At 46.8% G+C, this 21,755-nt stretch overlaps 1 protein-coding gene across 1 annotated transcript in view; it reads left to right on the top strand.

Annotated features, from left to right (window-relative positions):
- The window catches only part of TMOD1 (tropomodulin 1), a 60,431-nt gene that overhangs the window by 12,884 nt on the left and 25,792 nt on the right, over positions 1-21,755 (top strand). Inside the window, exons 2-4 of the mRNA XM_004677494.2 lie at positions 6,818-6,974; positions 13,223-13,342; positions 21,382-21,471. Of these exons, the coding sequence (XP_004677551.1) occupies positions 6,818-6,974; positions 13,223-13,342; positions 21,382-21,471 (367 nt within the window). The remainder of the gene's footprint in view (positions 1-6,817; positions 6,975-13,222; positions 13,343-21,381; positions 21,472-21,755) is intronic.

The following is a 21,755-nucleotide window of genomic DNA, read 5'->3' as shown; positions in this document are numbered from 1 at the left end:
ACGAGGCCCCAAGAGACAAAAGGGCGTCACTTTACCCAAGGGGACATAGAGCTGGCAGTTAACTGGAAAACGAAGGTCTTCATGGCCAGCTAAAAAGAATTTTTTTTTTTGTCACTGGTCTTGTAAAAGGTAATTGGGTGACTCACTGGCCTGTAAAATGCTCGGCCTGGCTGATGGGGTGGAAGCGGGGGTGAAGGGCTGGGTGTGTAGGGCATAAAATGAGAGGGCAGAGAAGCCTGTGGGCATTCTGCCGAGCTGGGTCTCCTCTACTCCACTCTCACCCCAGGACAGTAATTCCCTGCGCCTGGGCCTCAGTTTCTCTACCTGTAAACTGAGACTAGTTCGATAAGGAGATGGGAACTCTGGCTCCAGCTCTTGAAGAGGAAACCTGGTTCTCACTTGGCGCCACATCAGGGTTTTGGGATCTATTCCTAGAGGAAAGCAAGCCAGGTGCTGTGGAAAGATTTCTGTAGATTTCTGTAGCCAAGAGCCCTGAGCTCCCAGCACAGCATGTCACCTCAAGCACAGCCCTACCTTGCCCTGACCCTCAGCTGCTCCTATTATCCAACTAAAAGCCTGTGCCCACTGGCCAGGCTCTTCCAGGAACCAGGGAAGTTCACTCACTCAGCAGGAACCCAGGCCACCTGCAGCCTAAGGAGGGTGTATTTTACATTCCCTCATTCTTAGAGGCAGCTGTCTTTCTTGCAAATGGTGATCAAGTTGCCACCTACAGTTAAGCTCAGGCTTCCTGACTGTGTCACTAATGAGCAGTGTGACTTTAGACAAGTGAATTCAGTTTTTTTGCCTCCGTTTCCCCAAGTAAAAATGAAAGAATTGACTGAGAGCAAACCTTCTTTGAAGGTTTTGCAGCTCTGACCTACCAGGTGATAGTTTTAAAATATATGTTATATACACACACACAATATATACTATGCCTAGATAGTATATATACACATGAATACATATACTTTTACTGTATATATGCATATGCATACAGGTATATGTATGTGCCCATGTACATGTATGTTGCCCTGTGTGCATGTGTTGCTTGTGTTCATGTCTGAACAAGCTCACAGTGGTTCAAGCTCACGTCAGCCTTAACTATAGCAATGTTAGGGTGCAGCTACTGGTAGCCAGCCTACTGGCACCTGCCTGCAGAGCATCAGAGTTCCTATCAGCATGGTTAAAAATCTGTCAAAGTTTCCACTGTGCTTTGGACAACTGGACTCCAGAATATGGATGCAAAATCTAGACTAACATGTTAACATGTCAAGCTGTACATCTGACTTTTAATTTTATAACATTTATGTTCACAACATGTATGTTAATATGTTTTCCAAAAAAAAAGAACTAAATTAAAAGCCAATCTATATACATCTTTCTTCCTCCAATCCAGAGTCTAATCAGGGAAAGACATCAGTAAACATTTGTGGAATAAATGAATATTCATTTATTTTGACTTTCTCTAGTGGAATTTTGATAGAAAACTTACATTAGCTATGGCACAACGACAGCCCATGGACTGAGTCTGCTCTATCGATGTGTTTTATTTTGCATGAACAATGTTTCAAAAATAATTGGTTTGTTGGACAATATTTTAAAATCAAAAGATTTCGCACAGAGATGAGCAGACCAAATAACACCGCCCACATTCTCACCCAGCAATAACTCCGGGACCTGGATATTGTGGAGTCATTGAAAGCTCCAATGTGCCACAGTCCCCACTCCTCCCAAGTGTCTAACAGCTATAAGTCTAGGCTAAGATCAGAGAATATCTGGAAATTCCTCCTCCTCAAGACCAGCACAAACTTTGCTGTCAGGAAAGGATGAGGAGATTATCCCCAAGCACTATTTAGTCACTGCCCTCCTCAAATGAGTCAGTGTCCAGTTGTGAGGACATAAGACATGCTCAATGCCTATACCAAAGTTGTTGTCCCGTGCAATCTTCATTCACAATCATCCTACTTTGGTAAAGCTGTACATGCGATGTGGCCATGTGAATACAGGTTCCCTACGGCAGTGTCGGTGATTATCCTGGAGGACACAGTCCTTTGAATTAGCTCCCAAGAAAGCACTTGCCCAGCAACTTACCCTGTGCACATTGTAAGGATTTAGGAGACTGTATTTTAAGTGTCTGCAAGGGTAGATGGCCTCGATTTCTTGCAGTCATCATGGAAGTATACGACCTTTATTTATGACAGTGTAGAGGCTAGTTGTAGACTGTTCTTTGCTCTGTAGTAAAGCAGAAGGATCTTGATTAACCTTAAAAGCTAGAACAGTGCATTGTTTTCCACACAGGCTGTAATTGAGACTTTTCTCTCGTTTTACTCCACCTCCCCCACTCACCTCCCGGGTCCTTTGTCACACCAAATCAGAGAGCTCTTTCTGGGGTCACAGTCCTACCTCTTAGCACACTGCCTGGACACATAATATTCCCTGCATGGATGTTTGTTCGTTGAGTGAATAAGAAATAAAGGAATGAAAGATGTATTTCCACACATGCATATTCACCAGATGCTCTCCTGATCAGAGCTGACGATGAAGTGGATGTGGAAACTTTTCGTCACCTATTGGTTCTAAGAGGCAGTTGTAGCTTCTAATAGGCATGAGAGATCCAAAGCAATATCTTCTTTCCAATGTTTAACTCCTCCACCACTAGTTTACATAAAAAGCCCATCACTTTTTAACACGGCATATCAGATTGAACCTGCCAAATAACACGGCATATCACATTGAACCTGCCAGTTCTGGCCTGGCCAATCTTAGCATCCTTGTTGGTCCCGGGCACAGGTCAAGCCTCCTTTATACTCCAGGACCATGAACATTCAGTTTTGTCATTGCCTTAACTATTTCAATGATTTGTCGTCCCTAGATCATATATGCTATTTCTTTTTTAATTATTTATTCATGCACACAGAACTGGGGTACAGGCCAGAGGCAAAGGGGTTGTGAGAGGATTCACCAGAGACAGAGTGGGGAGCAGAACAGGCAGATCAACGAAGTACACTGCTGATGGGAGCAGTGAGTGGGTCAGGAGAAGTCTGCTGTGTCATGTGATCACCTCTGGGGCAGGAGACTGAACTCACACTGAAGGGGCTGCAGTGCTGTGCCCCAACCCGCTGCACCACCAGGGAGGGCCTAGGCTATTTCTTAATAACAGCTTTTTGTGAGATAAAATTCACCCATGAAGTGTACCTGTTTAAAGTGTACAATGGGATGTTCAGAATGACAACCATCACCATCACACCTATCCAAAAATTCCTTCACTTTTGTACTACTTTCATCATTTCAAAAAAGGTACCTGTAGAGCCTCCCTGGTGGTGTAAGGGGTTAAATCTCAGCACTATGAAGCTATCTGCAGCCACAGCGCATAAGTTCTAGCCCCAGCCAGGGAGGTGACCGCGTGGCGCAGACCTCTCCTGTCTCTCCTGCTGCTCCCCTGCAGCAGTGTACCTGTTCTGTTCCCCACTCTGTCTCTGGTGAATCCTCTCACAGCCCCTGCACCTCTGGCCTGTACCCCAGTTCTGCTATGCAATAATAAATACAAAAAAAGCACCTGTACCATTAGAGACCATATCTTCTTTCCCTCCATTCTCCCAGCTTTAGGCAACCTCTAATCTCATCTTTCCATCTCTATGTATTTACTTTCTGGACATTTTATATGAGTGGGATCAGACACTGGGTAATCTTGTGACTTCTTCCACTTGGCATGAGGTTTTCAAGAGTTCATCTATTTTGTGGCATCTATCAGTATTTCATTTCTTTTCATTGTCAAATAACACTCCATTGTATGGATATACCACATTTTATTTATCCTCCACCCTTTGCCGAACATCTGAGTTGTTCGTACTTTGTGGCTATTGTGAATAATGCTACCATGAACTTTTATGTATAAGATTTCATGTGGACACACGCTTTCGTTTCTCTTAGGTACATATGTAGGGGTGGAATTGATGCTTCTTGTAACTCAGCGTTTAGTCTGACAAAGTGCTAGGCTGTTTTCCCCAGGCTGCACCATTTTACTTTCCCACCGGCAGTGTATGGTGTCCCAATTTCCTCACCCACACTGTCCTTATATGTCTTTTTTATTATAGCTTTCCTAGTGGGTGTAAAGTAGCAGCTCATTCGGGTTTGATCTGCATTTCCCTAATAGCTAATGAGCATTTTGCTGGGGCTCACTGGCCACTTTTATGTCCTTTGAGAAACTTCTGTTCCTAGTCCTTCCTAATTTTTTGAATTGAGTTATTTATATTATTAAGTTGTAAGAAATTATTATATATGTTCTGGATACAAGAGCCTTTTGGGTATGTGATTTGCAAAAATCTCACGTCACTTTGTGAGTTGTCTTTTTCACTCTTTGTAGTGTCCTTTAAAGCAAAATGTTTTTAATTTTGATGAAGTTCAATGACCTTTGCCTTGTTGCGTCATGTTTTAGCGTTGTATCTATGACACCATTACCTAATCCAGAGTCACAGAGATTTATGCTTGTGGTTTCTACTAAAACTTTTACAGTTTTAGCTCTTTCATTTAGGTCCTTGATCCATTTTGAGCTTGTTTTGATATATCATGTGAGCTCACATGCTGTTTTTAAAACAAACTGAAATGTTAATCAAGAGTTTTTAAAATTATGTGACTATCTTTGGTTTTAATTGAAAAATCACATGAGTATTAAATGTACAATTTCATGAAAAGATATTTTAATGCTTACTGAGGCTGATAGTCTCTATATTTACTTTAAAATCATGATAAGTAGGCTTCTCTGGTGGCCTATGGGTTAAGTCAGTGATATCAGCTATCACCACATGGCCTGAGGCCTGAGTGGGATCCCGGCCAGGGAACTGACTGACCCACATGGCGTGGCAGATCTCTCCTGTCTCACCCACTGCTCCCCTCAGCAGTGTATTTCAGTAGCTCTGCCTGTTCTGCTCCCCACTCTGATGAATCCTCTCACTTTCCATACCTCTGGGGTCTACACTCCAGTTTTTCCTTGCAAAAATAAAATCTTTTTTAAAAATCTAATTAGCTAAGGATTGTCTAAAAAGACCTTTGACATTTTTATTTTTTAAGACAGTTGCTTCCAATCGAGATTTAAATAAACAAAACCATATTCTAACATGCTATTAGTATATAATGGCTATTTTTTGAGATATAGTAAAAACATCTTTATTCTCCTAATTATAAAGATAGGGCTTCAGTTAAACATGACACTTTCAGCCACAGGTGACTTTGCCCAACCGGCAATGTTTGGCAACATGTTTTGTGTCCCACCTGGCGGGAGTGCTCCTAGTACCTACGAGAGCAGAGGGCAGAAATGCTGCCGAACAGTCTCTGGTACTTAGAGCCACCCCGCACCCCTCCCAGCTACCCAGCCCCAGAAGTCTGTGCTGAGCGGGAAAACCCTACTTTAACTAATCCAGTGGCCTCTATCAGAGTTTTCAAAAAGTGATGCGAGTTTGCAATCTTTTCTCCTCAGTCCCACCCTCATGGATGTCTGTTCACAGTGTGGAACCACAGTGTGAGCCTCAACACCGTCAAACCCTTTACGAAAACCAGGCATTTCTTTGCAGGAATCTGTGAGCCAGTACTTGCTTTCTGTGCTTAATTAACTCTTTTATAGTTGCATGTTTACATATTTTGAACTTCAAGCTATATTTCGAGAACACACCCCTGCACACCTTATGTATTTGGGTAACCAGTTACCTATAAAATATGATTTTTTCTGATAATAAAACTGCAACAGTGATCATAAGTAGTAATTTGTGAGTGTTTGGCACCATGTTAAGCACTCTTCCCTATATTAGCTACTTTTTTTCAACAATTCGGAGTGATGCTATTATTCACATTGGACAACTGTCGAAATTGAAGCATAATGAGAACAGGTGACCTGCCCAAGATTACATAGCTGGAGTCATCATCGCCCCAAGTCAGGGCTTAAATCTGATGATGGTCAGCTGTGGGGTGCAGGCATCTCATGAGGCATTTAGATTACTTTTTAGCACGTATGGCCAGTGGGAAAGTTAAACATCTCTCACTCAGTTGAACTACAATAAATGCTCTGCTGCGAGAGAGGAGTGGACACAGCTGGCCAGGAAATTCCATCTCACCAGGGACAAGCCTACTAAAGCATGGTTCACAGTGACCACCAGGCATTTCTGTCAATTACAGTGGACAGTGTCTAAGGACTGGGGTGTCCGTGGCATCACTTAAGTTTTCCATGCTCACTTCAGAATCATTCATGGCTTGATACCCAACCTTCAGGAGCAAGGTTCCAAGTATTTAGCGCACGCAGTGAGATCACGGACGATCAGGAAGGTAGCAAGCAGTTTCAGGGCTTCCGGACTGCAGTTGTGGGGCACAGCCAGCCCGACTGAGGGCACTGCCCACCCCATCTGCTTGTTTCTTGTGTCTGCCTCTTCCTGCCTGATTCTTCATTCAGGCCCCTAACTCAATCCCCTTGGGCTTCTCTCCCCAAGCACTTTATACAATGGATGTGAATATCTTCAGGCATCCAGATTCAATATTACTCAATACTCAGGAGTGGCCCTCTCTGTCCAACCTCTTATCAGCTGACCCCTCACCTCCTCACCTTCAAAAAATCCTCAGCCACTGGAAAAGGCAGGGCCCTTAAGGGACCTGGCTCCTGGCCTAGCTCTGTGCCTTGACCTTTAAAGAAGCAGTCTGATTCATGCGTTCTGAGCTTCCACTGGTTTATTGATGAGTATCTGGAGAAATGCAAGTCTTCAACAGCTAACATCTCTCTCTCTCTCGTTCTCTCTTTCTCTCTCTGTTTTGCCTGCCCCCACAATCTCCACTGTAGAATGCACTGCTGCCCGCAGGCCTGAGGCAGAAGGATCAGACCACCAAGGCGCCCACGGGCCCCTTTAAAAGGGAGGAGCTCTTGGATCATTTGGAAAAGCAAGCAAAGGAGTTTAAGGACCGAGAAGATCTGGTCCCCTACACAGGTGAAAAGCGAGGTACTGAACAATATTGCTCTTACAAATGTGTCACGTCCTGTGCATTTGCTGAGTGCCAACTGTTTACCAGCCCTCCTCGGCTGCCCTCATCCCTGCCTCACCAGGAAACACAAAGCCCATGCTGAAGACACTGATGCATGATGTAGGTTTGGCAGTCTTGGGGTAAACTCCAGAAAGAGTTCTAGCCATCAAGACGAGCCAAGCTTTCTCTTAATTCCCCTTAATGAGGGGGTCCCGATTACCGATTACCGTTCATACAAACCTAGATACTTTGAATGTGAATGAGAGAGCTAATAATCATGACGCAAGGACTTGAGACTTCAAGAAGTCTTGGCCTGTACAACCCAGGAACCAGAAAGAGCCTCTCTCATTCTGTCCATGTTCTTTCCCCAAAGTTCTCTCTCTAGCAGCTACAGCAGCTCTGCCTCCGTCTGTCCCCACCCCCTACTCCCTCACACTCCAGCCCCTCAGAGCCTCCCAGGGTACCCAGGAGCTCCCCAGTGTCCTCCTGTGCGGTGTCTCCCCTGCTGGTTCCCTTAGGCCTGCAGCCGAGCCTCAAACACTCCTACTTCTTTTCCACCTCAGGGCCTTTGAAAGAACCCCTCTGCCTGGAACACTGGTCCAGCTGACAGCACCATGCTTTTTCAGGGCTGGTTCTTCCTCACTTGTAAATGGCATATAATTAGAAGCATAGCTTGGAAGTAGATATACTTTGGTGGCAATCCTGACATCACCACTTCGTAGCTGTGTGAATTAGAACAAGTTTTCAAACCTGCTCTGCCTCAGCTTCCTCATCTTTAAAACGGGGATAAAAATATTGCCAGCCTTGTAAGTGTGTTAAGAAGATCGAGTTAAGATATATATATATAAAACAGAGCCCAGCATCTGGTGCGTAGTGAGCGCTGTGGAAGTATTAGCTATTATTATCCCTGAGGCCTCAACCGTGCGATCTCCTGTTTCAGGGAGCCTTTCCAGTCTGCTGTTTAGGGGAGGCAGTCCTTTCAGCTCCCCCTGCAGCTTTCCTTTTCACAGGGCCTGTGTATGTCCTTCATAGCATTGCGCACTTCCTATCGTCTCCTTATTTATCATGTTTGTCCCTCCTCAGGAAGCTCCACAGGGGCATGGACTTGGGCTGGTTCTGCACACCCAGCAGGGTCTTGGATACAGCAGGGTTCACTGGAGAGTTGTTGAATGAATGAATGATTTTTGAATTAAATAAATGGCTAATGAATTGTGTGGGCTACTTCTTAGAATATAAGCCCCATGAGTACAAGGACACACTTTGTACTCACCTTGGTCATCACGGTACCTAATGAACCCTGGGGCATAATAGTTACCCAATAAGTATTTGTTGAGTCAAAAAGCATTAGTTCTAATGAATTAAGTGTATAAAGGAATTGTTTATTTCGGTCTTTTACCATCTCCCCACCCCCAAGAATGTAAGCATGATGAGCCAAGGGTCCGTGTCTGGGGCTTTTCTCTCTGTATTCATGCTGTGTCAGCACAGTCCCCTTCCTGCAGCAGCTGCTTGATAAGTCATAAAGTGAAAAAGCGAGCAGGAGTAGACACATGGGGGAGGACTCCGAGCTATTCCAAACCCTAGAATTAGAGCTCAAGCCAGATGGTGTCCCAACTTAGAAAGTCAGGGAAGCCCACGGGAATCTGGACGACAGAATGTGGGGGGGATTGTGTGGTCTGAGGCATCCTGAAGTTGGGGAGGTGGTTGCCAGGGGAAAAGGGCCTGCACCATGAGGCCTTTTGCATGACATTTTCAAGCAAGGGAGTGTGTCAGCTGCTTCTGTGCAGCACGTAATAGAGTCTTTTGATTTTGGCGTACCTTAAAACTCTATCATCCCACCTGCACATTTGAAAAATGAGAAACAGGCTGTTGCAACAGAGTCAGTAGCAGACCTGAGTGGGCAGCCAGTGAGGCCAATCACGGCTGGTGTCCACTTCCTTGTGCACCACCATCCCAAGATGTTGAAGAATGGGGGAGTGAGGAGGAGGAAGCAGGGGGCACACAGATCCATCTGCCGTCCCTCACCCAGAATGCTGGCCCCTCAACCTCCCAGAGCCTGCCTGCCTTCCTGGAAGAGGGTAGCTAGAATTCACACTATCTCCAGATAACAAGATACCTTCAAGTTTCATTATGTCACCATCATCACCATTATCATCCTCTGGTGTCACCACCAGCAACAAGTACTTTCCTGATGATTGCTGTAGTCCTTGCAGGTTGAATTAGTGGGGTCTCAGCAGGGAGCATGGAGAAGGACACACTGCAACTCCAGCCAGCAGATTCGCCAGCTACTGCAACATGAGTTCGATCCCCATTCTGAGAGCTAACACATAAGACAAAGCAGACTTTCCCCTCAGCAGTGTATTTCAGTAGATTCACCTGTTCTGCTCCCCACTCTGTCTCTGGTGATTCCTCTCAGCCCCTGTACCTCTGGCCTATGCATAAATAAATCTTAAAAAAAAAAGAATTACATTTGGCTGCATGGGTGGGAGTGGGAAGTAAGAAAAAGAGAGACTTCATCAACATGGCAGTTTAATTTTCTTTTACTTAGAAGAGCTGCAGGCTAAGACATTCCAGGGCTGGTAAGACATCTTACATGATTTAGGAACCAAGACCCTGTCCAGATTTTTATTATGCTACCCTGCAATATGTGCTCGTCTTTATGGTCCATCTGGCTGCTGCTGCACCAGTCATCACATTCACATTCCAGCTAGTCAGATGAAGGGAGAAAAGAAGTCTGAGTCCCTCTTGTATCTGAGAGTGACTGCCCCGGCTGGAGGTACCATCTGCAGAGTATAATAAACCATGAATGTTAGTGTTTACTGATTGTCCATCTTGTCCATCTGAGTCATTGTATTAGTCATTTTCACAGTCATGGATTTCCTTTTCAGGAATTTTGTTTTCTTTGTATGTATTGTCCTTTTGCAAATCCAATGCAAGTTATGACACATTTTCCCCCAAATGTGTGTCCTACTTGTATGGTAGTGGTTTTTACTGTAAAAAATTTAAACAATAAAGCAGGGAGGGTGATTCTTTCCCCTGAGAGATAAGCAGTGACCCCATATCAGTCAACATCCTTCTGGGCACTTTTGTGTAACTGCCTCTCCCTCCTTGCCTCTACCTTTATAACGCTGGGCCCAGTCACCATCATCTCTTGCCTGGCCTATTGCAGGAGCCTCTAAGCCATCTTCTGGCTTCTATCCTGACCCTCTTCCTGGTTATTTTCAGTCAACAGCCAAAGTTAGAGAATGTTAATTCAGGTAAAATTCACATAATATAAAGTAGCCATGTTAAAGTGAACATGTCAGTGGCATTTAGTGTACTCACATTGTGTCGCCATTAATTCTGCATCCATCCCGTTTTCATCGCTGCAGAATAAAGTCCTATACCCATGAAGAGCTATCCCCTTGGCCTGAGCCCCCAGTCTCTGGCAACCACTAGGTTCTAGCTATAGATTCACTTATTCTGGATATTTCCTATCAATTAAATCCCATGTGTCTTGGGGTCTGGTATCTTTCCCCAGCATTGTTTTTAAGACTTGTTCTTTCCCTTTTTCCAGCTGCGTAATATTCTATACCGTGTTTATCCGCTCAACTACTGATGAACATTTTGGTTATTTCTACCTTTCAGCTATTGTGACTAGTATTGCTATGAAGATTCCTTCACAAATATTTGCTTGAGTCCCTGTTTTTAATTCTTTTGTGTATTTACCTTGGAGTGGAATCACTAGATCATTCTGGTAATTCTATGTCTGATTTTTGGGGAAAAATTGCCAAACTATTTTCCAAAACAACTGTACATACCCACTAGCGATATATAAAGTATCCATTTTCTCCATATTCTTATCAACACTTGCTATTTACCACTTTGGCTTTAGGATCTTGACTTACATCTCCCTAATAACTAGGGATGTTGAGCATACTTTTATGTGCTTCTTGGCCACTGACATACCGCTCTAAAAATATGCCAATTCTTTGCCCACTTTTTCATTGGGTTGTCTGCTATTTTTGTTGCTGAAATGTAAAAATCCTTTATATATGCTGGATACTGGACTTTATCAGGTATGCAATTTGTGAGGATTTTCTCTCATTCATCATGTTGTTTTTTTCACTTGCTTGATATGTCCTTTGATGCATAAAAGCTTAAATTTTGATGAAGTCCAATTGCGCTTTGAACTTGTTCTTTGTTGTTATGCTTTTGTTATCATATGTAAGAATAAATTGCCAATCCTAAGTTTCTGAAGACTTGTACTCATGTTGTCTTCTAATCATGTGTAATATTAAGTCCATGGTTTATTTTCAGTTCCTTTTTTGTATGGTGTGAGTAATGGATTCAACTTCAGGGATTCTTTTGCATGTGGATATACTGTTGTTCCAGCACCACTTTTTGAAGAAATTAACTTTACAGTAGATTTGAAATCAGGATGTACAAATCCTCCAACTTTGTTCTTTATCAAGGTTATTTTGACTAGTTGAGGTCCCTTGCAATTCCACTCGAATTTGAGGATTGGTTTTTTCATTTCTGACTGAAGCATTTCTGTCTAATCTTAAATCTTCCTACCATGAGGTTAGGGTATTTTTTCCATTTTTTTTGTGTGTCTTCTATAATTTCTCTTAGCAAGGTTTTATCATGTTCAAAGCACTTACCTTCTTGGTTAAGTTTATCCCTAAGTATTTTATTCCTTTGGAATCTATGTAGATGAAATAATGTTCCCAATTTCCTTTTCAGATTATTCATTGTTGGCATGCAGAAGGAAGACTTGTTTGAATAGGCTGATCTTGTACCCTGTAGTGCTGCCTGATCCATGAATTAGTTGTAAGAGCTTTTCTTGTAGAATCTTCAGAGTTTTCTACATTTAATATGTCAGCTGTGAGTAAGCAATTTTACTGCCTTTCTATTCCTGGTGCCATTTTCTTGTCCATGAACTCTGACTGGGACTTTCAGCACAGTTTTGAAAGGCAACAGTGAAGGTGGCATCCATGTCTTGTTGATCTTAGAGGCTCATTCCCTCACCTCAAGTCAGATTCCAGCTCAGAGACCATGATTCCCGTGAGACCTTCCCTGATGCCTCTCCCCAAAATGGCTGTGCCCACCTCCCCCACCATCCAGCCTGGAATGCCCTAGTCTTTTGCTCCACTTTATTTCCCCTGTAATGTTTAACAACATCTGATCTCTCTACATCTATTATCTGCTGCCTTTCACAAAATTGTAAATTGTTCACTGCTATCCCCTAGCCCCCAGAAAGGTGCTTGGTGATAGAAAACCCTCAGAAATATTTGTTGTGATTCTTCATCCATAGAATTCAACTGTTTGTGTTATTTCAAAAATGTAGTGGTTTTTTTTTTAAGATTTATTTATGCATACAGAACTGGGGTATAAGCCCAGGTGCAGGGGTGGTGAGAGGATTCACCAGAAACAGAGTAGGGAGTAGAATTGGCAGACTGATGAAGTACACTATTGAGGGGAGCAGCAGGCAGGTCAGGAGAGTTCTGTTGTGCCAGGTGGATAACCTCCGGCAGCGGGGATTGAACTCACACCGAAGCAGCTGCAGCTAGCTTGCAGTGCTACATCCTTACCCATTGCACCACCAGGGAGGGCCCAAATTTGGTGTTTCATGCAATATTTCATTTTAGGCATTTTCCTTCTCAGTAAACAGAGATCTACATCATCTTTTATGATTCTGTGGGGACACCATTGTCCGGGCCCCCCAATTGTTTAGTAACCCCTATGGGTGGAATCTGCAGCGGTCATTTTGTGCCTGCCTTTTTGTTCCCTCACTCAGTCATGAGTCCGACACTTTAAAAATATAATGTCCCAGGAGGAGAGGATACATTTTTGTACCCTGTTCCTCTTTTAATAATCTGAGTGTATTTTATTTGTTTTGTTTAGAAATGTTTCTGAATTTCTCTCTCATTTCAGGACTCTTGGCTCCCAGAGCCTGGCTTCTACTGTATTTTTCTTTTTTAACTTTCTCTCTTATTTCTATAAATTAATTTATTTAAATTAATAATGGGTGTTTTCAACAGCCAGCAGTCTGCTTGCCATTCTTCCCAAAGATTAAGGGTGTATTGGTGGTGATCTCTGATCCCTGTCTTTTGGGAAAGTTGGACACTTTGCCCCCAGTGAGGGAAACCTCAAGGCAGTCTCAGCACTTGAGGAGCCCATGGCATCCCCAGGGCTATGGCCATGGACTGCCCCATCACAGCATTCAACAGACTCCATGCATTTGCAGGAAAGGCCTGGGTCCCCAAGCAAAAGCCAATGGACCCTGTGCTGGAAAGTGTGACACTGGAGCCAGAGCTGGAGGAGGCCCTGGCGAACGCCTCGGATGCGGAACTTTGTGACATTGCAGGTAAGAGACATTCTAGAAGCTTCTCAGTTCCTCCACAGGGTTGGCACCCCTTCTGCAGGGAGCCTCAGGTGGGGTATTTCAACATGAACACACTATTTCCAACAAGAACTAAAGAAGACCAGGTGTGTTCAAAGAAGAAGTCTACTATCAAAAACCAAAAGAAATAGAAATAAAAATAAAACACCCAAATTCATCACACAGTGGAGCCATCTGTTGACATGAGACCCTGTAGCCAGGGGGATGTAGATGCTTCCCAGGGAGGGCTGGTGGGGTCCTTCAACAGTCATTGCATCAAATCCTACCCAAGCCACCTGAGAAGGGAGAAAAGCAGGGGACAGACACAGGGGGCAGGCATCTGGGTTTGGGAGACCCAGCAAAGGCTGGACAAAGCCATCGGACTTTACAACTTGCACAACTCAGAGAGCCCAGCTTGTAGGTGATCCGCAACACTCTTCTTTGTACAACACCCTCAACTTCACTTGTGTGCCTGTAGAATCTTCACGAACAATCCTAAAGCCCAGAAGGTGGCCTGAGCCTCAGAGCCCTTGGCTGCCTGCCTGCCATCTGCCTGTAGTCTGTGTCCTGTCCCCACCTAGGGCCACAGCAAACATCTTGTTACTGCCCCCTCCCCCACTTCGTGCTGTGCTTCCTGGCCCAGTGGGTGGTCTTTGTATTCAGCAGATGTGGGGGCTCTGCCTATCTTCTAGATGGCAGGGAGTAGATGGGGTGGAGAGGGAAAGGACAGCTGGGAAAGGCAGAGGCACTGCCAGCCTGTGATTGGCTTCAGGAGTAAGGGGAGGAGTCCAGAAAGGTGCCAGAGTCCCAGCCCCAGAGACTGCGTGGACATTGGCATTGCACCATTATAGCAAAGCCCCGCACACTGGGCGGCACAACAACAGGAATTTATTTTCTCACAGCTCTGGAGGCTGGAAGTCCAGGTGTGAGCAGAGGTGGTTTCTTCTGGGCCCTCTCTCCTTGCCTTGCAGATGACAACACTTGGCTATGTCCCTCTGTGCAGGAGTCCGTCCCCCACAACCCTGAGTCTCTTTTTGTGTCTTACTCTCCTCTTTTTAGTAGGATACCAGTCAGATTGGATCTGTGGCCATACTAACCAGCTATTGTTACTTGATCACCTCTTTAAAGACTTTATCTCCAAATACTGTGATAAAATCTAAGGTACTGGAGGGTCAGGCTTCAGCATAGGAGTTTTGGAGAGACACAGCCAGTCTGTAACAGTGGGGGAGGAACAGGGAAATACCAACTTCCATTTCGGTGCCTGTGGCCCACCCAGTTGGGAAAGTCTTGAGCTTATAGGGATCCATGCTGGAGATGGAGATGCATTCGTGTCAGGTAGAAGACATGGCAGGATGAGAGGCCTGTGGCTCTGGAAGGCAAATGCCCTGGCCAGCATGGAAGTCTTTGGCTGAGGAGTGAAGTGGAGTCATGCCCAGGGACCAGCTAGTCACAAAATGGGAGAGGAGCCAGAGGCTGAATCAAGATAGACAGAACCCAACGCAAGAGCTGGGGAGATAGAATGAGATTCAGGAGTGGCTGAGAGACTGAAGCTTGTGAGGCCAGAGGCCAAAAGAAGCCTCTTATGCCAGGGGGCTGGGCCTGCTGCAGCTGTCTCCTGCCTCATCACATCACAGACTCCTCCTGAACGTTGTCCATCAATCCTGATGGCATTTCCGGGGAGGCAGAAGGGTGGTTCTCATCTGGAGTGCATCTTTTGAGGCATAAAAAGTTCAGACTATGCTCCAGAGGTGGCCCTGGGTGGTGGAGATCAAAACCAGGTTGCAGAGATCCGAGTAGAAGACGGGAGTAGTTTATACATAGATCAGAAACCCAGATCGCCTCTTCCTCAGGAGGCAGAAAACGTGGAAAGGACCAAGGACCGTACTTGAAGGATGTTAGGACCAAGAAAGGTTTTCACTTTTGCTATGAAATACAGCAGCAGTGAGTGGCTCACCCAGATGGAAACAGGGTGCATAACGAGGAGGACTTAACTTATTTGCTGAGCAGTGAAAGATTCGTGTTTTCAAAAGCCACACAAGTTATATAGAGCCACATTAGGCTACTGTATTTCCTACAACCCATTTCCCAGGTAGTGGGGAGGAGGAAGGCCTCCCCTCCCTCTCACCCCAGTCTGGCACTCACCCAGCACTTCCACAGCTTCCAAACCAACTCAGCCAGAGCTGTTTTTATCCCCTGATCACACTCCACTACGTCACTCCCCTCATTAGGCTACTCAGAGAGATGATCAAATGACTCCACTGTCAGAACCCCCAGTTCCTGCCAAAGTACAACTGTAGTATTCTGCTCAGTTTCTGTGTGGATTTCTGGAAATGATTCCTCTTAATTTTTGTTGGTATGGCTAGTGGTTAGTCTCTGCTCATGAGACCATGCCCTCCGATGACCACAAGGAGAATAGAGCAGTAAATCTACGCCATCGTTAGCTGGCCGGCCTTAGGTGCCTGTCATTGTGCACCAGCCATTTCAAAGGCAGCAGGGTCTGGGGAGGGAGAAACTGAACGTTTGTTGACGATCAGTTATGTCCCAAGTGCTGAGGGAGTTGCTTGCTGCACGTATTGACCACAGCTCTCCTATGAAATAAGTTTGATTGGCCCCATTTTACAGGTGGAGAAAGTAGGCCTGATGAGGCTAAATCCCTCACCCGTGGGGTTTGACTCCAGGCAGCTTTGTTCTAGGACCCACCAGCAGCATTGCCATCCAGTGCAGCTGGGTGAGGACACTTCAGTATGCAGGAGGAGGACACACAGGGCCAGGGCCCCAGAGTAACCTGCCCACTGCAGCACAAGGCATTGCCAGCTGTGGTGGGGGAGTGTTGGGAGAGGCGGATGAAAGCTCTCATTGGGCAGAGAGCCGGGGCATTCAGAGGAGGATGGGGGCTTAGAAGCAGGGAAGGGCCAGGTCCAGGTGGGGCGGCTCCATGCACGCTAAGATGTCAGGGTGCCACCAGGCTTTCTGGCCTGAGTCACCGAGAGACGCCTGGTGGCTGCAGGAGAGCTGGTCTGGGCCAGTGGGCTTCAAGAGAGCCTGTGAGGAAGGGAGGTGGCGGGTGCCAGCCTCCCAGGCAGGGCAGGAATGGGGGACACTTGCAGCCCTTCTCCCGGATGACTGGGGCGGTGACTGTGGGTGACTCGGCAGAGGAAGGAAGGAAGGAGAGGTGCAGAGCGCATGGGTCTGCTCCTGGCACGTGACTCCCAGGCAGAGCACTGCCACCACTCAGCCTCCGTTTATTCGCTCATTCACATTTTCACAGGCTTTTGCTCAGGGCCTCAGTACTGGGTGCCAGTCTCCCGATGAGTCCGGTTGAAGAATCCTGAAACTGCAGCCTGGCTCTTGCTCTCACAAAGCCAACGTTAAACAAAGATGTAGGCCAATGTGAAAGGGTAAAGGAGAGTGAGAGGCAGAAAGGACAATGGGATGCTGTGGGATGTGTGAGCAGGGGGCCTTGGCTAGGTGGTAGGTGGGCCCTGAGGGTAGGGATTGACCTAAGAAGCAAGGGTAGGGCTGACCTGGGGGAGTGTGGGAGTCTCGCCTAGGCCAGGACACGTGGGAGCAGGGCTCCGAGCTGGTGCACCTGAGACAGGCTTGGTGCCAGGCCATGTTGGCAGCGTGCAGATGTGCCGCCTGGCTGGCACAGGTGAGGCAAGGCCATGGGGCTCACGCCCCTGAACTTGCTTTCCGGTATGTGCACAGCCATGCATCTGTTCATGGAGTCTCAGGCACGATGGAATTCCTGCTGCGAGCTAGGATGACACTGACCCGCCCCCTGTCCTTGGGGGCCCAGCATGTGATGAGGGTGACAGACCAGAAACGTCAGTCTCAACAGGAAAAGTGGCCCCACATAGTGATAAGGAGAATGCACAGGCCCTGCTGATGCTCAGTTTCTGGCAAATGCCTTGGGTGTAGCTAGGAGGTCACTGGGAAGCAGTGTAAGCACTTGGGTTTATAGTGCCTCCCTGCTATAAGCAGGTGGGTGGAGATGTGGGCTCACCTTTAGGGTCCCTTCCTGGGGAGCAGGATCCAAGAATGAATTGGGTTTGGGAGAGTCACCCTCAGAAGCGCTGACTCCCAGAACACCCCAAGGGCATTGGCACCCCCTAAATCTTGTGTCATTAATGTGGGCCATCCCCTCCCCCCCCCCACCCTGTTTACTCACCTGCGCTCTAACAGTCAGCGGGAGGCGCTGTTCAGCGTCATCCTGTCCCCTGCGGGAACCAGCAACTCCAGCCTGTCCTGGGGCCCAGGAGCACCTCCAGCGCTGCCCAGGCCAGCCCCAACCTGGAGGGTGTCGCCCCTCTCTGCGCCCTAAGTGGGATTGTGAACTGAGTGAACCCTGCCAAGGCGGAGAGAAAAAGAGAACTCGATGTTCTTTTTCAGAGTTCAAAAATAGGACTTTTTCGAATTTTGAGGAAGATCTAGACTTTTTTTTTTAAAAAAAGTCATGTTCCCCAGTGCCAAATTCAGCCTTGCCAATATCTACAAAGGATGAAGCAAGCAGTGGTGATGTGTTTTCTTCCATCCCTGACTCCTGGTGACATGGCCTGTGTACAACAAGGAGAAGGAAAGTCAGGATTCCGTGCCTAGGGTGAGGTGAAAGCGCTGAGCCTCCAGACTTTCTGCTCCATCAAGAACACTTCGCTTGCCCCTCCCTTTCTTCCTCCCTTTTCTCTTCCCCCTCTTTTTCCTCCCCCTCCCACCCTTCTCCCTCCTCCTTCCTCTCTCCTCCCTCCCTGCTTACAATCCTGTTCCTTTGAACTAACAAATGGTTTCATTTCCTCTTGGACCTGCAGGTGATATATATCACCTCCTAGGCTATCTGTTGTCTGTCCTTAGGCTTCCACAGTCAAGGGAAAGTTTAGGAACTTTAGAACTGCCATTTGGGAGGAGTGATAGGAATACTAACTTAGAAACCAGCAGTCTTCCCTGAAGGGTCTTTGACAAACCATTTCTCTTTTGCATCTCCTGAAAGAGTGAGCGGTTGCCAGCACCCGCCTTTAGATGATTTTTGTAAAAATCAACCAGGATGAAAAAATGAGAAATTATTGCATGACCATGAAGTCTTATGTGATGAAAAGAGATCTGCGTTTAAGCCCATTTCCCTTTATAGGTGAGAAAACAGAGACCCAGAAAGGAGAAGTGATCTGGAATGAACAACTCAGAAATCTAGTGCTGGGGCCCAGGTCTGCTTCCTCTGTCCCCTGGCACTTCCTTGTCAGCTTCCTGCATCTGGACCATTATGGAGAGCTGTCATCCGAGCATAAGAGACAGTTTCCATATTCTATCACTTTATGCACTCACACTGCACAGCCATCTGAGCTGACATCTCCCCTGTAATTCTCAGCAACCTTTCCAATCTGTGTTTCCAAACCTGGAATACCAGCACCCAGAATCACTGCTTCTCTGTGGGAGGTGGAAAAGCCAGCCCCAGAGGGTAACTCTAGTGATCCCATGATGTGCCTACTGCTGACTCAGGCCTCCGCTCCTGCTGCCCACGTAGGCACAGCTGAAATTAAAGCCTGGAGAGCTTGAGAAAATGCAGTTGCCTCTCTCCTTATCAGTTCTCCTTAGTGATGAGCAAGCAAGTCTAAATTTAGCAGAGAAGACTCTATAATGTGAGAAACAGTAGGGCTTGGAGATTGTCTCGTCCTGTGGTTCTCAGGTGCCAGTGAGCATCGAAATCCTCCAAGGAGATTAAAAATATATCTCCAAAGAGCTTGATCCGTTGGTCCAGCACAGCAACTGATACCTTCTTAAAGCTCCTGGGTGCTTCATCTGTACAGCTCCGATCAAGAACCAGTGGTTTCTTGTCTCCTCTTTTTAGACAAAAACAAGCCCAGAGAGGGAGAGGACTTGCCCAGGGACACACAGCATCAAGAGCATAGTCAGGACTAGATATTGGTCTCTAGACTGTTCACTCAAGGTTCTCATATGCCTCTAACTAGAACCTGTAAACAATGAAATGGTGAGGGGCGGGGAGGGGGAGAATCAGTAATATCACCACTTTCTGAAAGAGTTAGAAGGGAAATAATTGTTTTCCCTGACCTCTGGAAGCCCACAGCCCAGTAGAGAAAGCATATATGTCCGCAGATACCTCTAACCTCACGCAGACTGTGTGCTATAATAGGACATGGGGTGCAGTGTAAGGACTACAGAGACGGGGAGGAATCCAGGAAAACTCCCTGGGGGAGGAAGCATCATTCCAAATCTTGAAGGATGGGGAGGCAGAGATGTTAAGTCAAATGTAGACTGCTCAATTTAAATTCCAGATAAACAATAAACAAGATTTTAATATAAGTAGGTCCTCAATGCTGAACAGAACCCACTTATATGGAAACTATTCATTATTCATCTGAAATGCCAACTTAACTGGGTGCCCTAAATTTTTATTTGCTAAATCTAGCAAACTTCTGCAGGGGCATTCAGCAGTGGACACATAAATGGCGTAGAATCACCAGGAGAGGGATGCATTGGCAGAAGCAATGACTGTGCAAAGGACAGGTTGCTGCAGTAGGTCCACCCAAGGGACAGAACTTGCCAAGGCCACACAGCATCAAGGACATCAAGAGTCCCACCCAAAGAAGGGACCGTGAAGCCAGACTGGGGGCCGCAAGCCTCCGTCCTCACACCTGAACGGCTGCGGTAGCCTCGTGGCACCCTATGCCCATTGCCTCCTCTGTGATCACTTCGCCCACAGCCACGGTAACACAGACAGTGTCAGGCCATCTTCCTCCCCACTCCATTCTTCTAGGTGCTGCTCCCCAGGCTGCATCTAGAAGGTGTCCCCCTCCATACCTAGAAGACACTGCTAACTCGGCCTTACCTGGCTAAACAAAATGTCTTCCAAGGGGTGGTGAGGATTCAGCCGTGGCTGTCCATTGACACCACTGGGAAATTTTACAAAGGGCAGCTGCCCACATTTTCCTTTCACCCTAAGGATTGCAGTTTCATTGGACCTGGGCACCGGGGGGGTCCGAAGATCCCCACATGATTCCAGTGTACATCCCTGTTGCGAATCACTGATGGACAGATAGTGTGTCCCCTGGCCTGGAGCGCCCACTCAGTGGATGGATGTATTGTTCCCACCCCCCATGTGTCCAAATCCATGTCTGTCCATCTTCCCTTTTCCCTAGCCCCTCCTCGCCCGGACTTCCACGCAAGCCTGGGGCTTTCCCACCTGCCCGTCCCTTTGCCTGGAATATTCTAGCTCCATTCTCTTAATTTGGGCAACCCTTACTACTCCTTGCCATTCCAAGTCCCTCTGTTTTGTTTTCCCAGGACGTGTGAGCATGCTCTGCATACTCTCTGCTTATGTTTTTAACTCTGTGGGGACCTACTTCATGTCCCTCTCTCCCCAATCACACTGGGAGCTGCCTGGGCAGGGCTACTACTTTCTTCTTCTCCACTGTTCGCCACGCCCCACAAGGCTGAGCATATAATGCCAGCACTCAATAAAGGTTGGACAAGTGGCAGATGAAAGGGTGAGCATGGGAGAGATGCAGTCAGATGTGCCCTTCCAGAAAGATCTTTGTGGCTGCTCTTTGCTGAAAGCTGGTGGTGGATGGAAGGAGAGATGGGTATCCAGACACCTGTCATCACACAGCTGTGATGATACAGCCAGAGCAGCGGTGATGAGCTAGAAGCTGGGACAGACACGGAGCACTGCTTGGGGGTGTGGGGGGGACTGTGTAGGGGGCAGGTTGCCATGTGACTGAGGTTTTATCCTCAGGGTGGAAGAAGACATAAAGGAAAAGGCTGTCATGGGGAAGATGCATTCTGTTTTGGCTGAGTTTGGGTGGACATGCCAGTGGGGCGTTAGAGGGTATCTTGGACCCTGAGGCCTGGGGGGTGGAGATGCACATGTGTATAGAAGCAGGAAACAAAAATGAATAAAATGAAAATGTTTTCATGCCATTTCTGTGAGCAAAACTTCCTGGGGTGTGGAATGGGGTGCGCCCAAGAGGCTTTTCCATCTGACAGACGTGACCCACGAGCCCTTCCTGTCCCCACAGCCATCCTGGGCATGCACACACTCATGAGCAACCAGCAGTACTACCAGGCCCTGGGCAGCAGCTCCATCGTGAACAAGGAGGGCCTCAACAGTGAGTACGGGGTCCCCACGCGGGCTTCGCATGCCTCCCTGCCCCCAGCAGCACCCCTCCACGCGAGGGTGGGCCTCATACCTCTCCTTCCTCTGCCCACAGTCTGCATCGACTTTGTGTGTTCATGCAACTAAGTGTGCACACCATCCCCTTGCACTCTCCTGGGACTCAAATTGCTAAATCTTACCACAATTACAATATTCTCAAATTGCTAAATCTTACCAGGAGACTCATTTAATAAATGTTAGTCAGGTTATTGCCTGCAACTAAGGGATGAACTTCCT

Source organism: Condylura cristata, unplaced genomic scaffold, assembly GCF_000260355.1.
Source record: "Condylura cristata isolate star-nosed mole 26May11 unplaced genomic scaffold, ConCri1.0 scaffold00006, whole genome shotgun sequence".
NCBI lineage: Eukaryota > Metazoa > Chordata > Mammalia > Eulipotyphla > Talpidae > Condylura > Condylura cristata.
The sequence above is the reverse complement of the archived record's forward strand: the minus strand, read 5'-3'. Positions and strand labels throughout refer to the sequence as shown.